This window comes from Schistocerca americana, chromosome 5 (genome assembly GCF_021461395.2).
Source record: "Schistocerca americana isolate TAMUIC-IGC-003095 chromosome 5, iqSchAmer2.1, whole genome shotgun sequence".
Taxonomy (NCBI): Eukaryota; Metazoa; Arthropoda; class Insecta; order Orthoptera; family Acrididae; genus Schistocerca; species Schistocerca americana.
This window is the reverse complement of record NC_060123.1, coordinates 670,212,870-670,237,281: the sequence shown is the minus strand read 5'-3', so window position 1 is coordinate 670,237,281 and position 24,412 is coordinate 670,212,870. Positions and strand designations below refer to the sequence as shown.

At 40.3% G+C, this 24,412-nt stretch overlaps 1 protein-coding gene across 1 annotated transcript in view; it reads right to left on the bottom strand.

Annotated features, from left to right (window-relative positions):
* Positions 1-17,079: 17,079 nt before the first annotated feature.
* The window catches only part of LOC124615550 ((Lyso)-N-acylphosphatidylethanolamine lipase-like), a 53,194-nt gene continuing 45,861 nt past the window's right edge, over positions 17,080-24,412 (bottom strand). The window contains exons 7-8 of the mRNA XM_047143525.1: positions 19,668-19,854; positions 17,080-17,819 (exon numbers count right to left, since the gene is read on the bottom strand). Of these exons, the coding sequence (XP_046999481.1) occupies positions 17,610-17,819; positions 19,668-19,854 (397 nt within the window). The 3' untranslated portion in view covers positions 17,080-17,609. The remainder of the gene's footprint in view (positions 17,820-19,667; positions 19,855-24,412) is intronic.

Sequence of the window (24,412 nt, the reverse complement as noted above, 5' to 3'; positions counted from 1 at the left end):
AGGATATAAAATGTAGACTGGCAATGGCAAGGAAAGCATTCCTGAAGAAAAAAAATTTTTTAACATCGAGATAGAAAGTCAGGAAGTCGTTTCTGAAAGTATTTGTATGGAGTGCCGCCATGTATGGAAGTCAAATGTGGACGATAAATAGTTTAGACAAGAAGGGAACAGAAGCTTTCGAAATGTGGTGCTACAGAAGAATGCTGAAGATTAGATGGGTAGATCACATAACTAATGATGAAGTATTGAATAGAATTGGGGAGAAGAGGAGTACGTGGCACAACTTGACAAAAAGAAGGGACCAGTCAGTAGGACATGTTCTGAGGCATCAAGGGATCACAAATTTAGCATTGGAGGGCAGTGTGGAGGGTAAAAATCGTAGAGGGAGACCAAGAGATGAATACACTAGGCAGATTCAGAAGGATGTGGGTTGCAGTAAGTACTGGGAGATGAAGAAGCTTGCTCAGGATAGGGTAGCATGGAGAAAAATGGTTCAAATGGCTCTGAGCACTATGCGACTTAACTTCTAAGGTCATCAGTCACCTAGAACTTAGAACTAATTAAACCTAACTAACCTAAGGACATCACACACATCCATACCCAAGGCAGGATTCGAACCTGCGACCGTTGCGGTCGCTCGGCTCCAGACTGTAGCGCCCAGAACCGCACAGCCACTCCGGCCGGCAGGTAGCATGGAGAGCTGCATCAAACTAGTCTCAGGACTGAAGACCACAACAACAACAACTTTCACCTGTGAGAGCTCTAAATACAGTTCTGGCATTGCCCTCAGGGATTCTTCACTGTCTTCAGCCAGAGGGACTTAGCCTACAGATACAACCTACTGGTAAATTGCTTTATAGTCCTCTGTGGAGACCTTCTAATGTGCAGCCCATACTTTCTCAAACAGAGTCTTTAGAGCAGTGGTGGTCAAACTTTTTTGCTTAAGAGCAAGTATTGACATTGATGGCGCCACCTTGGACAGCATAGGAAAAAGGGGTGGGGGGGGGGGCACTCCAAGAGAAATTAAGTTTTTACCAAACTATGGTTATTGATAAAAGCTTATCACTTACACATCTACTTATTATCAGGTATCACACTAATTATTTTAAAGTGAAAACAAATATTATATATTAGAACATGCATTTTTCTAAAGGCTTACATAGTGACCAGTTCTTCATTCAAAGTGGTTACTGCGGCCAATGGGCCAAAGTCATCACTATAGGATCCCATGTTTGTTTTTCTAATTCACAGGAACATTTTTTAGGTGTTTTCACACCTTAGTATCGGAAAGAATATCATGTGATTGCACCAGACCATTTTTAATTGGACTTTTGTAAACATATAACAGAACACGGATGGATTTGAATAATATAACTCAATTAATTTAAAGTTGTCACGAAGGGGTAGAATGGCAGATGATAGCTTTGAATACAAACGGGTTTAGAAGTCAGTTTTTCCTCTTGTATTATGCATGTTTCCTTATTTACTTATTTTTTTAAGTAACTAGCTCTTACTGTGGTTAATTTCGGTCATTTATTGTAACAAATTATTACACTTCATACAAGTGGGATAACAATAATACAAATGAATTATCTTACATCAGATGACTCAGAAACAAAATAGTTTTTACTACAAATAACAGAACAAGCTCCCTCTCTCAGACTCACTGACAACAATGGTACTATCAGAACTTAGTCTGATCATTTCTCCACAGCCAGCAGCGATGTTCAGGACAATATGCAGTGGCTACTTTTGTTGTTCTGGTCAGTTTATCACACCTTCCCCTGCCAATCTTACTATTAATTGGTAACCTACATAAATTAGTCTGTTATATTAATTAATAATAGTTATTGCAACATGAGGCACGATCAGAAATGTTTACTACCTGTTCAAATGGTTCAAATGGCTCTGAGCACTATGGGACTTAACATCTGTGGTCATCAGTCCCCTATAACTTAGAACTACTTAAACCTAACTAACCTAAGGACATCACACACATCCATGCCCGAGGCAGGATTCGAACCTGCGACCGTAGCAGTCCTGCAGTTCCGGACTGAGCGCCTGAACCGCTAGACCACCGCGGCCGGCTTTTCTACCTGTTTTGAATATCATTTTCCTTTCACTCATTGCTTTGTATCACAGCAGTCTTATAAATTTGATTTCATATTACTTGCTACAAAGATGTACCACATTTCAAAATGACTCTCTCTCTAATGCACATTCACGAATCCATGTTACTTCCATTTGACACTTACACCATACCAACTGATCAGTGCTAGTTTCACATGCTCTTGAGCATGTCAGCATTGGAAGACAGGAATAAAATATTCCTCCTTTAACTTCTATTAACCCTGCAGTAGCTGTGCTACACACCACTCTGCCCCCTGAGCTAAGCAGCCAACTTTACTTAGCTCACAGCCAATAACAGAACACGCTCTCTTTCTCAGTTAAAATTAAGCACATCTTAAACTATTATTGTACATAAGTATTTCTGTTACTGAGCAAGAAAAATACACATTTAAGGGGCTTTTAATGTTAGTTGACATTGTTAGATTCTACTGTTACCCGTTAGAAGTATAGTATTATAAAACATGGCTGATAACTGTGGGCCGTATGAACACTTGAGCCAGGCTGCATGCTGCCTGCAGGATGCAGTTTGATGACCACTGCTTTAGACACTCAAGAAGTTTCTTGTTGTCTTTACTGTCCTGAAGAGGTCAGCTGCTGTCATGACCAGCAGCTTCTCCTCCTTCCTTGGAGATATTTTGGGCACCATTTAGCCAACCCACTGTTCCCATTCCCTCACAGACACAGTTTAGAGCACCTTTGTCCAGATGGACTCTCCTGAATTTGGGCTTGAACTTGCATCCCTCTTTGTCTTCTCAAAGAGAGCCATCTGAACTAACGGTTTCTGCTGTGAGGGCTGTGTGGTGTAGTGGATGTCCTTGTTGAATAACTGCCATCCTAAAAACAAAGGCTGCAGTACTATAGGTCTGTTTCCCTATTTCTTGCCTTGGCTTTTTCTGGAACCAATTATACTGAGAAGTGGGTGTATTAGACTCCTCCCTTATTCTCTTGCTCCCCATCCTGTAGGTTGAATGGTTGTGTGTACCACCTTCACTCTGAGACAGCCTTTTTTGGAGGTCTTATATTTGAGACCTTTTAATTTCCTCCATTTATGTTTAAGAAGACTTTCTTTGCCTTTGTTTTCTTTTTGTTTCCTGACAAGTTTTCACCTCTATGCCACAGTCACGGGTTTGATCTTGACCTGATCCAACTTCTCAGTGATGGTTTCCATTTCTTTGACTGATCTATCATTGAATCAAGCTGCAGAAACAGCTTAGATCAGTTTCAACCCCAATGCTTGGGTGTATGAGGTTGTGGGAGCAGGTTGCTCTGCCATATGGTGTTTTGGTGTGTATCAGTGAGTGTTTTGACATTGACATTGGCTTCAGAGATATATGTTCTGTGTTGTCACAAGCGACAAAAGAAGATTGTCTTGTTTTAGAGAGTTGTAAATGTATCATTGCCTAAGTAACACGCCATTTCATGTCTTATAAAATTATATAATAAAGAAGTTATAAGTTCTTATTTGTTTGTGTTTACCTTATTTAGACACCACCAATAAGTGGTGAGCCCGATGTGATCAGTGAGGCAACAAAAAAAAACCTGCAATGTAATTATTGGCAAATTGTCCAACGCGGAATCTGCTGCAATTTGTCACAGATGGTGTTTAATAAAAATACTCAAAATCCCGATAGGAAGTGGACTTGATAGGGGAAATCCTGTGAGTACTCTGGAAATCAATAAGATAAGTGTAAAGCTTCCACCCTTTTGGGTAGAAAAGCCCGATACTTGGTTTTGCCAAGCCAAAGCTCAGTTTACAATCACTGCTCTAGCAACAGAGGCAACTAAGTTCAATTACCTGCTGGCCCAGCTTGAACTAAAATATGTCAAAAACATCTGGGATCTGGTAACCAGTGATGAAAATAATAAATATTCACTGGCAAAAGAACGACTCTTTAACAATTTTCAAGGTAAGTGAGGAGCGTAAAAAAAAAAAAAAAAAAAAAAAAAAAAAAAAAAAAAAACTGTTGAGTGGGTTGGAACTGAGTGATATGAAACCTAGCCAGTTACTAAGAAAAATGCAAAGCTATGCTGGGACCAACTTGCCGGAAAACACTTTAAAAACATTGTGGCTCGATAAACTTCTTAGTAATAGTCGAAGTATATTAGTGATATCAGAAAAAACGACAGACAAAATTGCGCAGATGGCTGATTGTATAGTGGAGATGCAATATGCTAAGGAGCTTCAAATTAACTCAGCCCAATCAGTTCCTTCCACATCCTTATCAGTCCAAGATCTTCTTGTAAAAATTAAAGAATTAGAAAATGAAGTTAAGATGTTCCGAGAATCAAATAGATCCAGATCGTGCAGCAGAAGTAGAAACAAAACACAGTTCAAAACAAATGGTAAATATTGTTATTATCACTTCAAATTTGGCTCATGGTGTAAACCTGAAAAGTGTGTACTGCCTTGCCAATGGAAAAATAAAGAAAACAAGAAAGGGCAGAGTCAAAAGTGGCTGAGTGTTCTGCCCTAGCTCCTACAGTAAGCCGCCAATACCAGTTATTTGCTAAAGACAGAACTTGCGGACGATCTTATCTGGTAGATAGTGGTGCAGATTTTTCTGTTATACCAGTGTCGAAAACTAAGAAACTTGAACCCTCTGACTTTAGTCTCTATGTCACAAATGGTTCTAAAATAAAAACTTATGGGTCAAAGCTGTTAACCATTGAATTAGGTCTTAAACATAAGTTTGAATGGCCAGATGTATCAAAAAGAATATTGGGAGCCGATTTTCTTCATCATTTTGGTTTACTCGTAGATCTGAAAAATAAAAAGCTGATAGATGACATTACTAAGTTAAAAATTTCTGCAGAGGTAACCACTGTGACTGCTAACGATTCAGTCAGCTCACTCTAAGCAAAATCTCAGTATTCAAAGCTGTTAGAGAAATTTCCTGAGCTAACAAAACCATCTATAATATCAAAGGTGTTAAAGTGTAAAGTACAGCATTATATCACTACTTCTAGTGGGCCACTGGTGTATAGTCAAGCTCACATGTTGGAACCACATAAATTGCAAATAGCTAAAAAAGAATACCACTTTCTGTTGAATAATGGTATTATACGTCCCATCACAATCACAATGGGACAGTCCACTGTACCTTGTTATGAAGTCAAATGGTCAGTGGCAAGTTTGTGGAGATTATCGTCATGTTAATGACAGGACTCTCCCAGGCTGGTATCCAGTCCCTCGAGTAGAGATGTAAATTTTATGCTGCAGAATAAGAAGATATTCTCCAAGATTGACCAACTAAAAGTGTATTATCAAATTCCATTAGCCAAAGAAGACAAGCCAAAGTCAGTGGTTACTACTCCTTTTGGTCTGTATGAATTTAATTATATGCACCTCGGACTTTGAAATGCACCTAGCACATTTCAGAGGTTTATACACGAAGTTGTAAGAGAGCTGGATTTCTGCTTTCCATATCTGGATGATATTTTAATAGCATTATAATCTCCAGAACAACATATTGAGCATCTAAATTTACTCTTTAAACAATTGAATCAGTGTGGTCTGGTAATAAATGTTGGAAAATCCATATTTGGAGTGCAAGAACTGAGATTCTTAGGACAGTTAATCACACCTGCAGAAGCGAAGCCAGATCCAGAAAAAGTGTCTGCGCTAATGAACTAAACGCAAACTTTGACAATTTTTAGGAATCATCAATTTTTATCGTAGGCATTTAGAACATGCTGCAGAAAACCAAGCCTTATTGAATGATTACCTAAAAGGACCAACTAAAAATGACCAAGGGCATATTGACTGGATAGAAGAAGCAATTGCTCAGTTCCAAAAATGTAAAGAAGATCTCGCAAATGCAATGCTTTTAACATTTCCAGGTTTGCACAGCCAACTCGCATTATTTGTGGATGCATCAGATTTTGCAGCTGGTGCTACGCTGCAACAGAGGCAAGATGAACAATGGAAAGCTATTGGATTCTTTTCAAAAAAAGTTCACGATGGCACAGAAGAAGTATTCCACATCTGACAGAGAACTACTTAGTGATATGAATATAATAGAGGGAAACATTCCACGGGGGAAAAATACATCTAAAAACAAAGATGATGTAACTTACCAAACGAAAGCGCTGGCAGGTTGATAGACACACAAACAAACACAAACACACACACAAAATTCAAGCTTTCGCAACCAACGGTTGCTTCATCAGGAAAGAGGGAAGGAGAGGGAAAGACGAAAGAATGTGGGTTTTAAGGAAGATACAAGCAGGTGTCTGTATATGTGCAAATGGATGTGTGTGAGTGTGCGAGTGTATACCTGTCCTTTTTTCCCCCTAAGGTAAGTCTTTCCGCTCCCGGGACTGTAATGACTCCTTACCCTCTCCCTTAAAACCCACATCCCTTCGTCTTTCCCTCTCCTTCCCTCTTTCTTCATGAAGCAACCATTGGTTGTGAAAGCTTGAATTTTGTGTGTGTGTTTGTGTTTGTTTGTGTGTCTATCAACCTGCCAGTGCTTCTGTTTGGTAAGTTACATCATCTTTGTTTTTAGATATAGAAAACTACTTAGTATATATATGGCTGTCAAGTATTTCAAATATCTGTTAGAAGGTAGAGACTTGGTTATTTATACTGATCACGCCCCTCTAACATATGCATTCAAGCAGAAGAATGAGAAAGCAACATCCATCCAATTACATTATCTCCAATATATTTCACAATTTACAACAGATTTGCGACATGTTTCTGGTAAAGCAAATGTTGTGGCTGATAGCTTTTCAAGGCTTGAAGAATTGGTTCCAATTAACTATGAAGAGATAGCCCCGGCACAAGAAAAGGACGAAGAGCTTCATCAACTGCAATTCGGCAATAATACTTCACTTGAATTAAAATACTATTTGACTCAGACAGGCAAGCAATTGTGGTGTTATGTCTCGACACAAAGTATTCGACCTTATATTCCTGAACAATTCCGTTATGCTATTTTTCAACATTATCATAATTTGGCTCATCCAGGTATCAAGACAACTCTAAAAATGATTACATCAAGATGTGTCTGGATGAATATGAAAAAGGACATTGCAAATTGGTCACAAGCATGTAATGCTTGTCAAAAAAACAAGGTATCATGACATGTGCATTCACCAATAGGACACTTTCCCGACGCTGATGAATGTTTTAAAGTAATTCATCTGGATTTGATAGGGCCAATGCCTCCTTCTGATGAATATACATATTGCTTAACATGTATTGATAGAGTTACGAATTGGACAGAGGTAATACCACTTTGGGATATACAAGCAAAAGCTGTAGCTCAAGCTTTCTTTAATTGTTGGATTACTAGATTTGGCACATCTTATCAAATAGTGCCGATCGTGGATGACAATTTAATTCTAAGCTATTTCAAGCACTATCAAAAATATATAGTCGTAATCTAACTCAAACTACTGCATATAATCCTCAATCCAATGGAAAAATAGAAAGATTTAATCATGCACTTAAAGCAGCACTCTGTTCACATTCAACTACAAAATGGATTCAAACAATATCTGTAATCCTTCTTGGTCTTCGTTGCTCAATCAGAGAAAACACTAATGCTATGATATTAACAGAATCTTCCGTCGGTTCTTGGTAGAACAACATTATAATAATAAATGAAAAGCACCAGTTTGCTTTTGTTCTACAATATTATTCTACAGAATATTCTACAATATTGTAGAACAAAAGCAAACTGGTGCTTTTCATTTATTACTAATGCTATGATAGCAGAAATGATTTTTGGTTTGTTCATCAGGATACGTGGTGATTTGTTTCAAGAAGATGGAACAAAAAGGGATTCAGACTTACCCCAATTTGTTTCACAACTAAAACAATACATGAACTAGCTGAAACCTGTGCAAAAATAGCTCACAAAGTAAAACGGACACCATTTGTATACAAGGACCTCAGCAGGTCAACACACGTATTTGTAAGGGTTGAGAGAGTTAAAAAGTCATTAGAATCTCCATATGAAGGCCCAAAATGTTTTGGACTCAAAATGAATGACCACGTAAAAAACATTTCCAGCCACTGATTGAAACCTGCATATTTGCTAAATGAAGATGTTAAATTGCCAGAAGATACTCCAGTTTCACCACCACCGCGGGACAAACAACCTGAAGATAAAAAACCACGACATCAAGATCAGGCTGCATAATTTGATTTCCTGCAAGACTAGTGTAAGTGGTACAGTGAATTGTGACCGTCTTACTGAGAAGGGGGTGATTCGGGAGCAGGTTGTTCTGCCATATGGTGTTTTGCTGTGTGTCGGTGAGTGTTTTGAAATCAATAAGGTTGGCTTCAGTGACAGATGTTCTGTGACATCACAAGAGACAAAAGAAGATTGTCTTGTTTTAGAGGATTGTAAATGTATCATTGCCTAAGTAACACACCAATTCGTGTCTTACAAAATTGTATAATAAAGAAGTTATAAGTTCTTAAGTTCTCTCCAAGTCCCTCAATTCTTATTTTGCTTCTGTGTTCTCCACTTTGGTCACACAAGGATTGATGATATATCCATCAACACCACAGAGCCACACCCAGTGCAAGGCTAATTACTCAGGGAGATCAGCCAGTAGCCCAGTAGCCATGAAACCCTTGGCACAGATGGTACCACACCTTGAGTTAGGCACCTGGGGAATGACTACAGGAATTGGTGTGGAAGACAGAGTATTGTGGGACATGCAGCATCCAGTTCATTTGCTGAGACCTGTCTGGTATGGGAGACCCTGCCAGTAGCTGCACCACAGCTGGCATAGATTTCGGCTTCACTGAACATGCTAACCTCTCCACCCACATTGTCAGTGCTGTGACAAGATGGTGTGCCTCAGATAGGTCAATTTACTGTGCATGATTTTGAACATCCAGCTGAGACAGCAACTCTCCAGCAATGGCTCATCAAATTCTGCCCTGAAGACAGTGTTCTGGTACAAGAGAATCCAGTGGATCAGACTGTGAATGTGGCTCTCTAGCAGGGATACGACTTCCTCAAATCCTGCCCTGAAATGAGATCCATCCTTCATGAAATCCTCCCCACTCCACCAAGAGTGTCTTTCCGCCGTCCACCTAACCTTCGTAACCTCTTGGTTCATCCCTATGAAATCACCAAACCACCTTCCCTACCCTCTGGCTCCTAACCTTGTAACCACCCCCAGTGTAAAACCTGTCCCATGCACCCTCCCACCACCACCTACTCCAGTCCTGTAACCCGGAAGGTGTACACGATCAAAGGCAGAGCCATATGTGAAAGCACCTACGTGATTTACCAACTGACCTGCCTACACTGTGAAGCCTTCTATGTGGGAATGACCAGCAACCAACTGTCCATTAGCATGAACGGACACAGGCAGACAGTGTTTGTTGGTAATGAGGATCACCCTGTGGCTAAACATGCCTTGGTGCACAGCCAGCACATCTTGGCACAATGTTACACCGTCCGGGTTATCTGGATACTTCCCACCGACACCAACCTATCAGAACTTCGGAGATGGGAACTTGCCCTTCAATATATCCTCTCTTCCCGTTACCCACCTGGCCTCAACCTCCGCTAATTTCAATTTGCCGCGCCTCGTACATCACTTGTCACTCAACCACATCTTTGCCTCTGTACTTCCGCCTCGACTGACATCTCTGCCCAAACTCTTTGCCTTTGCATATGTCTGCTTGTGTCTGTATATGTGCGGATGGATATGTGTGTGTGTGTGTGTGTGTGTGTGTGTGTGTGTGTGTGTGCGCGCGCGCGCCCGCGCACGTGTATACCTGTCCCTTTTTCCCCCTAACGTAAGTCTTTCCGCATCAAGGAATGGAATGACTCCTTACCCTCTCCCTTAAAACCCACATCCTTTTGTCTTTCCCTCTCCTTCCCTCTTTCCTGATAAAGCAACCACGGGTTGCGAAAGTTTGATATTTGTGTGTGTGTTTTTTATTGTGTCTATCTACCAGCACTTTCTCGTTTGGTAAGTCACAGCATCTTTTTTTAATATATTTTTCCCATGTGGAATGTTTCTTTCTATTATATTCATATCTACATATCTATTTACATATATACTCCGTTAGCCACCAAGCGGTGTGTGGCAGAGGGTCACTGAAATTGTATTTACTGTGTACTTTGTTATTTGCAACTGTAGATGCTACAGTTTTTGGCAAAAATGTCATTTTGTTGTGTGTGTGTGTTCCATGAGCACAATGACTACAGCAATGGTTCAGTTGTTACAACTGCACCAGCTCAAACCGCAACAACAGTAGTTAGACTTGCTTCGTTAGCTGGTTACAACTTCACAGGGTGACATGGTCCTTCCACACCCACCTTCAGCACAACCACCCATGCCCACAGCTCTTTCACTGTACCAAGAGGCGAAGGAAGAGTGGGACTTGTACTTGTGCAGCAGTGTTATGCAGTATTTCAGGTAATGGACCCATCTCTGCAAAACTCCTTTTTCTTGTCTTGGATCAAGCCTGAAAACATCTCTTTTGCTTCAGAAACTCGCTCTGTCAATGGACCATGCAGCATTATTGTTTTCTCAATCCTGTGAGTTGCTTAATGATGATCATCATAAGCAAACCCATGTTGTGGCTTACCATATGGAATTTCACCAGTGACAACAGAAGCAGGGCCAATCCCATCAGGTAAGCATAAGCCAACCTCTGGAGGTTGAGTTGGAAGTACAGATTTACAAGTGCTTACTGTCAATGCTCCTATGCTGACTCTCTGATATGTAATGTTGTCGTCCATTCTGGTCCAGCCAGAGAAGTGTGTCAGGAGGCATTGTGATTGGAAGATGCCACAGTCTCGAGAAAGTCCTGACAACAGCTCAGGTGTTGTAAGTGTCACATGCTGCGATTGAACAGTTTGACACAGTGGGAGTAGCGGCAGTGCTTTCCATACCACAGCAACAGCATCATTCACCAACACCTTCATTGTTTTCTTCTTGTTCGCACTGTTCACCATCAGACTGTGGCTCTACTCGATGCAGTTTCCCGTCTTGTCCTGATTGTTTCGCAGCACATGTCTGTAGTTGCTTCCACATCTGCATGCACAGCTAGCCTTAACGAAGTTCATGTTGCAACTATCTGCCACAGATGCCAGCATGGCCAGTACTCAGATGGAGACGTAAGACCTCCTGGAGGTTCATATTGTCACACTGATGCTCAGCCAGGAGCTCAGACTTCCATGCAAGATTTATATTATACTGCAAATTCTGCAAAGATCATTCCATTTCCAGGTCAATACCAGGACATCTCTGAATCTTGAAAAGTATCATCACTTGAGTCACCTTTTTCTTTCCTCCATCACTCATCATTTGGTCTGTTACAGAGGTCAGCCAATTCTTCTTCAGGCCAGTTCACGATCAACGTTGAGTATCAGTTTATCATATGCGCTCATGTTTTTTTTGCCATCAACAGTGCAACGTCCAAAAATATTATTGATCTTGATGCACTCATGGTTTTTTTTTCCAATTGAGGATGCTGCACATCTCATTTCCAGTTTCATCCTGTTCCGGGCACTAGATGACTTCTGCCACGAGTTTGGACACTGTTTTCACTGGGATTGGGTGCTGCAGAAGATGGGTTCCACATCACACTGTAAGTGTTGGCTGTTCTCAAATTTTGTCATGCAGTGCCTATTCCATCTGCTCTGTGGCTGGCGGTTAAGCAAAAATTGGACTGGTTGCACAGCCTGTACCATCACTGGTTGTTATCGGAAGACTTACAGGGTACCTATTTTGTGCAGACATTTTAAGTCCACCATTAACATCTAGTCTGTAGTGGATAGCTACACCATTCCCTGGCCAAAAATAATACACAGCTCATGAACGGTGACTGCTTTTCTAAAATAGACTTGGCTGGATCATGGCTCTTGACAGATAATGATCATCTAGATGTCCCTTGGACTTTACCATTCTATTCATTTGGTCATTTGGTACTGCGAGTGTGGTCGTCATTTAACATTACACAGACAAAAAATCTACTCACCAATTGGTGGCAGGAGAACACACATATAAGGCTGGAGGCTTGACAGGGAGGGGAGAGCGGTGAAGGAAAAGGACTAGTGAGGTTTAGCAAAAGGGGTGGAGTTCCGACAAGTCACAAGTAATCCCGGGTCGGGGGAGACTCAATGGATGGGATAAGAAGTCTTTCCTTCTCATCCCGTCCAGTAACATTCCTCTGACCCAGGGTTCTGGGCGACTTTTCCAAACTCTGCCTCTTTTCCTAAACCCCAAAAGTCGTTTTCCTTCACCCTTCCTTCTTTCCCTTCTGCCAAAAGAAGCAGCCACTGCCTCCAAAAGCTTGTACTCATAATACCTTTTATATGTATGTTCTCCTGTCGCCATTTGGTGAGTAGATTTTTTTTTCTATCCAATTATATTTTCAAAACTTTATTATTTTCGGGTATATACATAATTTTTCATTGATTTTTAGAACAGTTAACACGAGGGGTTCCATCCTGTGCAAACTATCTTAAAGACAATGTCACAGATTCCTCATGGCAGGAACACCCTCACTAACCCTTGATTCTATTCACTAAATGGCAAGGGAAGGGCCTTAAGTGCAATCTGTAAAAATCAAAGTTTTTTCATACAGAAATTGAACATTTGGGCCACCTTCTTTGAAAGGACAGTGTGAAATCTACGAAGCACCATGTAGTGGCGACTCAAACTCCCTAAACTGCGAAACCTGAAAGAACTCGAATCATTTCTGGGCAAAACCAGTTATTTTTCAAAATTTCTCCCTAACTTGGCAGACACAACTCACTCATTGAAAAAGTTGCAAAAAAGCAGTTTTTCTTTCTTTTGGTTACCAGCGTGCAATGGAGTTTCCACGCATATAAAGACACTGCTAAAGACATTGCTGTGCCTTGGTACCTTTATACTGGGCAAAAAATTTGTCCTGGCAATAATCGCTTCCCACTATGGCGTTGGAGGGGTGTGAGCTTACAGAAAGGCAGATGGCTCTGAGCAGCCCCTTGTACCAAAATGTTGACAGCCATTCAACGCAATTATTCTCTGATCGGAATGGCGGCTTTAGGCATAGTTTCTGAGTGTGCACCACACCTGCCCGTGGGACCTGATCCAGACTTTGACAAATCTAAAATTGGCTGTTTCCAGATTGATGATTACTTGAAGCACATGGTGGATATACTTCCAGTAATGCCACATCGCATGGCACAAGCTACCCACCTAGATCCCTGCTTCGAGAGGTAGTTGATTTTGTGTGTGATGGCAGCCAAAGCGCCTGCCTGCCGAGGTGTCTGGTCCACTCGGCTCCCATTTTATTCTCCATCAGTGGCTGGCGGTAGGCACTGGCACTTTCCTCCTAAGGACTGACTCGGATGACTCCTGGGTCATTGTCCCTTCAGTCCTGTGGACTCATACCATTGGTCTCTTACACCATGCCCACCGGGGTATGACCTGCATGAAGCTCCTTGTGCAGCTTTTTGTCTACTGGCTTGGCACTAACTCAGTGATTGAGAGGATATCTGTAAATAAAAACAGTGCTAAACAGTAACTGGTGCTGCCAAGAACTTTTGCTCCACAGCCCATGCCACCTCAGCTGTAGGGCCACAATTACACCATCTCTGTCAATCTCTTCTGTCATTCTGTACGGTAGGTGGAGGTCAATATGTTGTCCATTTACCCACATATTCTGCAAACGCACTCCACCACCAAGGTAGCTACTGAGTGAGCTCTCCCACAGGTCTTTGTGACTGAAGGGTTGCCCTAATGATTGTCTCCAGTAACGGCCCTCATTTCACATCAGTGCTGTTTCAAGATTTCTACAGCCAAAATTGTATTGCCCATCTCACGTCCACGCATTTTCACTCACAATCATGTGGGAAGGTGAAGCATATTGTGTGGACCTTTAAATTGCAGTTACAAAAGTGCTTGGCAGACTCGGTATTCCTCTGTTTCACGGTACCTACAGAACTACACCACTGCCTGGCACAAGCGTGGCAAGGATCCTCCACAACTGACAACCCAGGACTCTGCTGCACCCAATCTGCCTTGCGGCATGCCCCAACATGCACTCACATCCATTGTGATACACCTAGCATGTATGTCTGGGAACATACTGTTAGTCAGCAGCTTGGATGGGTGCTAGCTACAGTGCAAGAGAAATGCAGTACGCAAACATTCACTGTTGACACCAATACTCTGCTGCTCTCCAACCATCGGGGCGCTGACCTGACCTACCCACAATCACTGTAGACTGCAGCAAGGAGTCAACATGCAAGTGTCGTGCACAGGTGCACCTTCACTTGAGGAACTGTTGAGCAAGAACATTGTCCTCTGCCAGTGCTCGACAGAGTGTGCCTGGACACCACCCTCCCACAGAATCGCTCATTGTTTCTGCCCTATCCCTCACCGCTGATGGCACAGATTTCATGCCAGTGGCACGTGTGGTCTTGTCCCATATCTGGCTTGCCATCATCTGGACCACTTCTCACTGTACATCCTGCCACGCTGGAGATAGCTGACAATCCAGTGCCACAGCAACAATGCATCATTCGATGCCAACAAGCCAATGGAGGTGATCATCATCATCAACATGCATCTGCCATCGCATCACTGCCAATACTGCAGAATCACCTGGGCATGCCCCATGGCATACTTGACCACACCAGTCCGTCTCTGACATTAGTCCCATTCACATGACCTTCCACCTTTTACCACCAATACATGTGGCTCCAAATCCCCAGAGGGGGTATGAGATGTGAGGTGTGTCCAGTTACATCACCACCATCACACCTGCAGAGTTCACATTTTGCGCTGCAGGCAAGACTACCAAATTAGAGTGTCGGCACCCCTCATTGGCAGTGCCACCACCAGCAGATTGAGGACACCTGCACACCAACAGTGGGCGCACTCTCTCCCGCAAAGTTTATGTTCTGTGTAGGTTCTATGTGCCCAATTAGGACAGTTCAGTGATTTGTTGTGATGAACTTGCTCATCGCCAGACTTGGCCTGGACTGTGTTTCCCACTGTTTTTCTCCGTGTGTGTGCCCAGCCTCTGGCGCTCAGTCACTACAAGTGCATTTATGATGTACTTTGTAATTTGCAATTAAACCTACTATGCCAAGTTCTTTGCAAAATGTCAAAACATATCAAAAGATTATACTGAAGGAGCCATTGTCGCTTCTTGATTTTCAAACTTATAAAGGTTGAAATGTATAGTCTATTTTTCATAAAATATTCATTACATAAAATAGCCTATTTTCGGTTAGATATCTGAGTTAAGCCTTCAAGTGATGGAATATTAATATCAATTATGCCACAAAATCAACCCCAGTTTCTCTGTGCATCTGCAACTGCTTTCCTTCATATAAAACATTCACAAAATGATGGGTCATTGTCGGTTTCAAACTTTGTGATACACCAAACAATGGAAAATCCTGGACAGGATAATATAAAAAAGGATAAACTGCTTCTCGCCACGTAGAGGCAGTCCTGAGTGGTGGGTGCACACATTGGGAGGGGAGGGAGGGGGAGACTGCTATTGGAAGACACACACACGCACATGGCCCTGAACACACGCAGCCACTGTGTCTACAAGCACCTATGGCTCAACTCTGAAAGGAGCACCCAATGAAGATCTGACTTCTGAGCCATCCCATTTCACCTGCATACAACTTATGGATAAGAGCCTTAGCAGAGTGTAGGTAACACCTCGTGTACCATTGCTGCTCGCCTCAGATGCAGTCAGATTTTAGTGCCCAGAGATGACAGTGGCCATGCATAATCATGTGCATGTGTTTCTTCTGTCTATATCTGGTAATGGACTTAGTCTGATAGCTAATGATATTTAGTATTCTTTTTTCAATGTATTTGTGTGAAATTCATGTGTTCCCTACGTGGTGAGTAGCAATCTATCCTCCTCATATTATTATTATTATTATTTCATTGATACACCAAATATTTACAAGAAGAACTTTAAGTGCTCAATCATTGCAAATGGAAAACATTAATTCTCAAATTAATTATGTAGCATATATACCATACTTTTGTGATACCAATACAGAGGGTTAGAGGTAAAAATAAGATCTGTTACACACATTATCTAAAATATTATTTACTTTTATGTTCTTTAGTTACCAAAATTTCTTATCACTAAACAGTTCTTTGGTGATTGTCCATCACAGATTTAAGCAACATCCACTGTTGATATTTTTACATTATTTCACATTCAAACAAAACATGAAATAAGCATAACAAATATATCACATCATGTTACAAAATAGATGTTCAAGTACTGTTACACACAAATTTCTTGAAAAATATCTCGTCAATGGGAAAAAATGCAATGATGTGATTCTAATGGTATTAGCATCCATATATAGACACATTACCATTTTTATAGTGTAAAGAAAATAGCTTACAGTTTCAAGTCCCTACAACATTAATGTCATTAAACTCAGCACTCACTCAAATAGAACACAAGTTAGGGAAGATCACCTGAGGTGATTTCAGAGAACAACAAAAGGAAGACTGGAACGTAACAGGACCCTACTCCCATTACTTACACATGCAACATCTCACAAATTTGGGAAGTACTAATCTATACACTACATGTGTAATAATAAGTCCTGGAAGACATACAAAATAATAAAAAAAGCTACGCAGCAGAAATGTAGATGAAGGGAAACACAAAAAGGAAAGTGTGCAAAAGTTTGAAACTTTGAATTGCATATTCAATATAGCAAGAGGAACTGTAGGGACATATGCTCATGGATACATAATGTCACTGCTCAAAGTCTTATTCACGTTTCCTTATTTTCTGTAATATCTTGCCATCAGCAGAGAGGTGGTTCTGTATTTAGCCAATATAGTGAAATTAAGAAAAGAGGAAGCAATATACAAATTAAAATCTTATTCAACATGAAAGGGGAAATATATATATATATATATATATATATATATATATATATATATATATATATATATATATATAAAACTAATATTAGTGAGATGCAATAGAAGTCTACTTGCCCACTGACAAATTAACGATATCTGAGGTTAAAGAGAAAATTTAAATTATGGTTGAACCTAGAGTTTAGTGAAGTTAGGCCACCACTCACTCACATTTATGTTTACTGATAGGTCTCATCAAGTAACTTTCCTTGGCTATGAACATCAATCCATAAATCTCATATACCTTTTTTATAATCAGTACTTCCTTTCTTCCAATTCGGAAATTAATGACACTTATAAAAGCTAGAGTGTAATTACATTTTCAGATTTGTGTCTCATCCCTACTCCATATCCTGTTTTGACATCTGGTAATAAGTGGCCCATCTTCCATTTTCAAAAATTGTTAAAATCTTATACATGTTAAAATATGTTTTATTTTACACTGAATTTCCATTTTATCATAAATAAAATTTAAGATATTTAAAACAATTGCATATATGAATTTCAATCTTCAACAAATTCAACTACAAACAAATTGCAGTTTTACATTTCACGAAATATGAGATCCATAGACTGTTTCAACTAGGAACAAAACGTATATCCTCCAGTATATTTCCCTCAGCATCACTTTCACTTTTTTCATCATCACTTTCATCATCTCCATTTTGAGGAAGAGTACCCAACAGTCTGCTATCACGTCTGTCTGACAGCTCACATGCTTCAAGTACATGCTGATTAAAAGTTTCACTTTTATCAGCATATACATGGTGTCCAGCACCTGTAATTACCTGCAATATACAAAATGCAATAATTCCTTGTGTGGTGCATTTTACATGCTACTTGTAACAGAACAGTATTACTGTTATATTTATGTAGTGTGTTGTAAATTTCTGATATGACTTAATCATGATTATTTAAAGAGGTATAAAATAATGGTAAAAGAATATTTTGATTAATAATTAAACACTTTATTCCTTTGGTGTATACTTAAGGATTTAAAACAATAACATTTGTAAACTCTGGGATTTATTATTTATTATTATGAAAAGAGAAGTACTCAGCCAACGAAACGGGGAAGCCATTAGGCCAGAGAACTGCCAAGTTTTTCCTTATCGTTCCATTTCTGGAACACCTTTTCTACAAGAGAAAATGTGCAGTAGGCTAACCCACTGGACAGTGTTGATACAGGGTTGGCAGTTGGGCTGTATCGTTAGTGCAAGTTTTTTGTGGTTCATTAACAAATGAAAATGGAGATACAAAACATTCGTAACAGCCATTGCTTAAATTCTTAAGACTAAAATAAATTCAGTCTGATGACAATAATTAACTTATTTTTCTTTGCACAGTTCATAAAGTAATGTTTTAAAGGGAAGTCTTTCAATTGTTCGTTTAATTCTGGTACTAAAGCAAAAAATCTGTTTATTCAAACACACATTCATTACTGTTTCAAGTTTAACGAACAGATTTACCTTCAAGATTCTGTTCTTTCAGGACTGGTGGCATATATCAAAAGGAGGAAAGTTTTGAAGGTGAGTTAGTATTGGTTCTGAGCTCAGTAGTAAATAATGACACTGTGTTTTGGTACGAAACATGACTCATCAAAATAATTAAAGGTGTGAAGTTAAGTGTAGTGTAGACAACACTCTAGTTCTTGACTAAATGCTATGAAAAAGTATAATAGCCTAATTAATATTGAGACAGGTACAAACACAGTTATCATTTGAAACTTCCTGGCAGATTAAAACTGTGTGCCCGACCGAGACTCGAACTCGAGACCTTTGCCTTTCGCGGGCAAGTGCTCTACCATCTGAGCTACCGAAGCACGACTCACGCGCGGTACTCACAGCTTTACTTCTGCCAGTATCTCGTCTCCTACCTTCCAAACCTTACAGAAGCTCTCCTGCGAACCTTGCAGAACTAGCACTCCTGAAAGAAAGGATATTGCGGAGACATGGCTTAGCCACAGCCTGGGGGATGTTTCCAGAATGAGATTTTCACTCTGCAGCAGAGTGTGCGCTGATATGAAACTTCCTGGCAGATTAAAACTGTGTGCCCGACCGAGACTCGAAGTCGGGACCCTTGCCTTTCGCGGGCAGGTGCTCTACCAACTGAGCTACCGAAGCACGACTCACGCCCGGTACTCACATTTTTACTTCTGCCAGTACCTCGTCTCCTACCTTCTGGACAGTTATCATTTGTAAGAGTCCAGTTTACTTTAAAGGAGAGCTAACAATGTTTTTTTTTTTTTTTTAAGGTTGTAGCAAGGTCACACAGTTTAACAGGCACAACCAGCCATTTGTAATAAAGGAGGTTAATAGTACATTATAGTTACAAGCAGAGTAGATGGCGCAGGGTCATTATATACACTAGCAAAAACGTTATAAAAATTAGATCTCGCTAATTGTAAACTTACAAATACAACTGATCTATCAGTATATGATGACTAAAAGTTCATATGTTGTGACGGAGATATTTGGCTGTAGGAGTAAAGGAAGATAACAGGATGGAAATAATGAGTAACTATATTTCCCCATTACCACTCAGGAGTGGTTTACTGGTATATACCTCTATTTTTCTTTCATGTTTAGCAAACGAAATTTTGCATGTTTTTGCTCACATTGCTTAGAATATCTTACCTGCACATTGACATATGAATTTGTGCGAGCTTGCTTTATTGTTTCTCCCGGTGTGTTCTGAACCCAAGATCTTGAACCATATATTATGGTTATTGGAATCTCTGGAGGCAAGGAATGTATACGTTGAATCATTGGGTGTTTTGCCCACCCAAATCCAGACATCATTGCACGAAATGCAGCTTCACCTCTGAAAAAGGAAGCACAAATTTATCATCATAAACACCAACAAATCTGCAAACAATACGGTGAGGAACCATATGAATATCTCATGTGATTTGTATAACACAGCTAACATCACTAATACAAATATCCCCAGTAACTACCAAACAACGAAAGCTAGATATGTGAAACAAGAAAGTTCTGTGCTGATCTATATTATTAGAACACTTATTATATATCTCTAATCTCGGATAAAAGTTTGACCACAGACAGTCTGAACACATCTATTGGCAACTAAATTACAAGCACCAATTTAATAGAGTGTATCACCACCCCTTTTCCCCTGATAGCAATAACATACTGTTGTGACATGGATTCCACATGCACCACAAGTGTTGTGAAACAATCATGATCCATGGCTGCTCAACAGCTGCTCACAACTCCATGAGATAGCTGCATCTAAGGTATACACACCACATTCAATGGGGTCGCAGATGTGTACAACAGAACTGAGGGCAACTGACTGGGAGGAGAGGGTGGAGTGAGGTGGAACACACAAGTACTTCCTTATCTGCTGTGGAATGTTTTTCAAGTAATTCTGACCAAGTCGGGGATTGATGGGGTGATAGACTGTCTTGTTGTAGGTAGAGGTTGACTAAAATGCTTAGGGTGAACAAAAACATGTGCGTGACTGTACATCAGATTCATGGGTCATCTACCCGTGGCCGAGGAAAGTGATATCCTATTTCACCCTGTGTAAATATTCCCAATATGAGAATAACTCTGCTACCTGCCTGGATGGCAGGTTCCACTGCCTTGGGTGGCTTTCAATACCTCCCTACCCTGCAACCAGTACACACTAAAAAGTTTCATCACTAATCAGTAGGGGTAGGAAAATTCCACATTAATGATAATGCAAAATCAGCAGCTTTTTAACAATGTAACATGAACTTGGCATTTTCCCCAATTCCATGTAATGATCTCTCAAATCAGAGGCTAGCAGTTTACTAATACTGTAAATTGCTAGTTACTAAATATTGATATTAATTCTGACCATTTCTCATGTATAATCTTAAATGACAGTTCATTTACCACACAAGGAACTATGGCCGTAGAAACAAAAATAGCCTATGACCGATGAACTCCATTTCAGTAACACCTTTAGTCACCAATGGCACATTTCCTGATACTTTTACACCACAAACAGTACCAAAAATAATGTTTATGGGAGACTTTTATAGTAGTACATCTATTGAACTGCATTTTTTGTAGTACACAGTAGTAAATATGAAATATCATGGTCGTTGAGTGGTTGATTTGGAGGATGGAACAAAACAGTGAGGTAATCGGTCTCACATCAGATTAGGGAAGATAGGGAAGGAAGTTGGCCGTGACCTTTCAGAGGAATCATCCTGGCATTTGCCTGAAGTGCTTTAGGGAAATCACAACAACCTAATCAGGATGGCTGGACACAGGTTTGAACTAGTACCCTCCCGAATGCGAGTCCAGTGTGCTTATCACTGCGCTACCTCACTCAGTTTTAAATCATGCTGCTTATGTAATATGATAACTTCTTATGGAATCATGATCACTGGCCTTGCAACAACTGAATTACGATCTTCCAATCTAAGCTACAGCTCAGGCCATCCAAAGGGTTAAGCTGTCTCCCCAAACTTCATTCATAAAATAGCAAAAAATATTGAATCAACATTAAAGTGAAAACATCATTAGTGTCCTGATTTCTTTCCAAAAACAAATTCACATGTTCGTAGTTAAATTGCTGTATCTGTTTGCTTCTTGTATATATATTTATGTACTATGAAAATATGCCATTTAGTTAATGCAAATGGGCCTCACTTATGGCCACATATCCACATAAGTCTGTTGTCTTCACCGCCGTAAGCTCCTGTTTCAAATACAGGATGATAATTACGACCTCTATTATTAACGCTCACACTGCATCTGGAATGGCAGGTTCCAGTCATGTAGATATTCTAAAGGGATATAAATTCCTTCATAATTTTGGGGAAAAGCAACTTCCCATGCCAGAGGAAATGTGGACATTACCAAATGTATCTTCTTGTGCTGAAGACCATGTTCAAATATAGACTCTGGGTGACTGTTTTCACACTGAAATGTTCATTTCTCCCATTTTCAGAGCTTCCTGGCACTGTGCGATATCACACTTGCGGCTGTGGCCAGAAACCACATAATCTCTGCAAGGTGTGGTGCACCAAACAAATTACATGGCCAACTGATCTGCAATTTTAATTGTCAATGTTTATTATCATACCCAGGACTAATTCTCTGCACTGCTACACATGTACAATCACCTTATATAAGTGCTGCCTGCCCTGCGTCACCCTATGGGACATGATTAAATTTCTCACAAGTACAAGGCCACTAATTAGTGTCTTCTGGCAACCCAACTCTTGCCAGAAAGATTGCACGAACTGACAGCTGAACAGGAATATGAACACAGCTAACAGTTGAAACAATGTCCCCGCTTTGTTACTATCAACTCCCACACTCAGACATAATAAATGTCCTTGTTAGTACTCTCAGCTTTCTGTACTGGAAGAAATACTTCCCGGATCACTAGTCTCTGAACATTCCACTCCAAGAAGTCACTGACTAAACATCCATGATGCTGTCCAATTGACTACCTCCGATTTCATGAGCTCCAAACCACTCCACATAATTTTATAACATTCAGGTCTTTCAGCCACTCAGACACAGTAGTCACATTTCATTGGCCCATCCCCACTCATGCTAATCGCTCCACTCTAAAACACTCCCTTCTGCCACGTCACCTTTCCCAACAGGTGCTTGGAATGGCCTGCCATCCTGGGGAATTATTTTGCCCTTGAGCCATCTTGTTGGGTCTCCTCCACAACCCACTTGGGAAAGACCAGCTGAAAAAACTTACTTCCTACAATTACCAACTTGGCACACACAACTTATTAGATTTAATAAGTTTCGTGTAAATGTTTTTAATGTTAATGTAGATAAATGTACAGCTGGTGTCAGTAAATATCATAGTTGGAAAGAATATTTTCATTTTCAACATAACAACATAAGAAAGTGAAATATGACAAAAAGAACTAGCTGTCAGAAACTAAAATAACACCAAAATCGGCAGGGAAAAAACACCAAAAAATAGCTCTGAAACTGCAAGGAAGTAATGCCGAACCTGCCAAAAAGTAAAACTGAATGACGCAAATAACTCCGAAAGTACAAAAAAAAGGCCAAAAAATTATGTCAAAACTGAAAAAAGGCAATTTTGGGGAGGGGGGAGTGGGGGGGGGGGGGGGGGAGGGAGAAGCACCCACAGAAACTGTAAAAAAAAGGTACCAAAACTGCCAAAAGAGAACACCAAATTCAACAAAAAAATATCAAAATCCCCGAAAAACATTGTCCATGCTAACCAGTTAGTCAAGGTGTATCCACACATCAAACACACAATGGTAGCATTCCTGCATCTGTGCTAATTTCTGTGGCCTGTATCATATAGTGAATTAGGATACATATGTGGACCAGTAGATTCTCTGTCCCACAATCAGGTGGTGGATCTGTACTATATGGGTGCCTGCTTGTTGCTGCTGCAGTTATTTGATAAATAATTTGCTGCATTTTAACTTTTCTATCCACTGTTATAATCTACAACAGCTGATAGGAGACCTGTTATCAACATATTGTTGCCCATCAATACACTTGGCTCTCATGATCAATCTGTCATCAAATGCACAAATATCGTGCTTCTTGTTCCTATGCTCAACTGCCATTTCACTGGTGACTACAAGGTCAGATGAGATCCCAATTGCATGACATGCTGAACATCGCCATTTGCCACGGTGACAGAAGTGTGCCTATCCTACACAGCAGCTGCCACATATTTAAATTATTCCAAATTATTCACTGACTGCAAACTTCATGATATCAGCTGCAATGGATATAGGCGTATTACCCAATTGTGACGTGCAAATTTAATCCAAACTAGGAAGTGAACCCCAATTTCTTGCTTATCATGAATGGTCACTTTACGCACTTAATAAAAGAAGATGTACATAGGACTATGATATCAGGACGTAGAAAGACACAAATGGAGATCTGGATTGGGCACAGGAGTGTGCACAGATAGCCAAAATGATTAAGGTGACAGCTTATAAGCTGGAATTCTGGGCTCCAGTCCCTGGCCGGTACAAATTTCATGTGTCACAACTGGATAATACATCTATACTCATTGCATCTGATGTCTCTCAATTCCCATTCAGCAAATAATTTGGAATAACATTTGATATAGCTGCTTATCATCATATCATATGTCCTCAGCAGCGCGCGCGCGTGTGTGTGTGTGTGTGTGTGTGTGTGTGTGTGTGTGGTCTAATTCGGATAAGCCCTTTTTGGCCAAATGCTAACCTTGTGACAGTTTTGTTGCTGTGTCTATCTGAGACTCAACATCACCGCAATATGGAGAGGAGCAATGTATCCATTTCATAATAATATCATATGTAAACATATTTAACTCCTTATGAGTACACAATCACTCAAGATTCCAGCAGGAAAAAGAAGTTCCATTCTCTTCA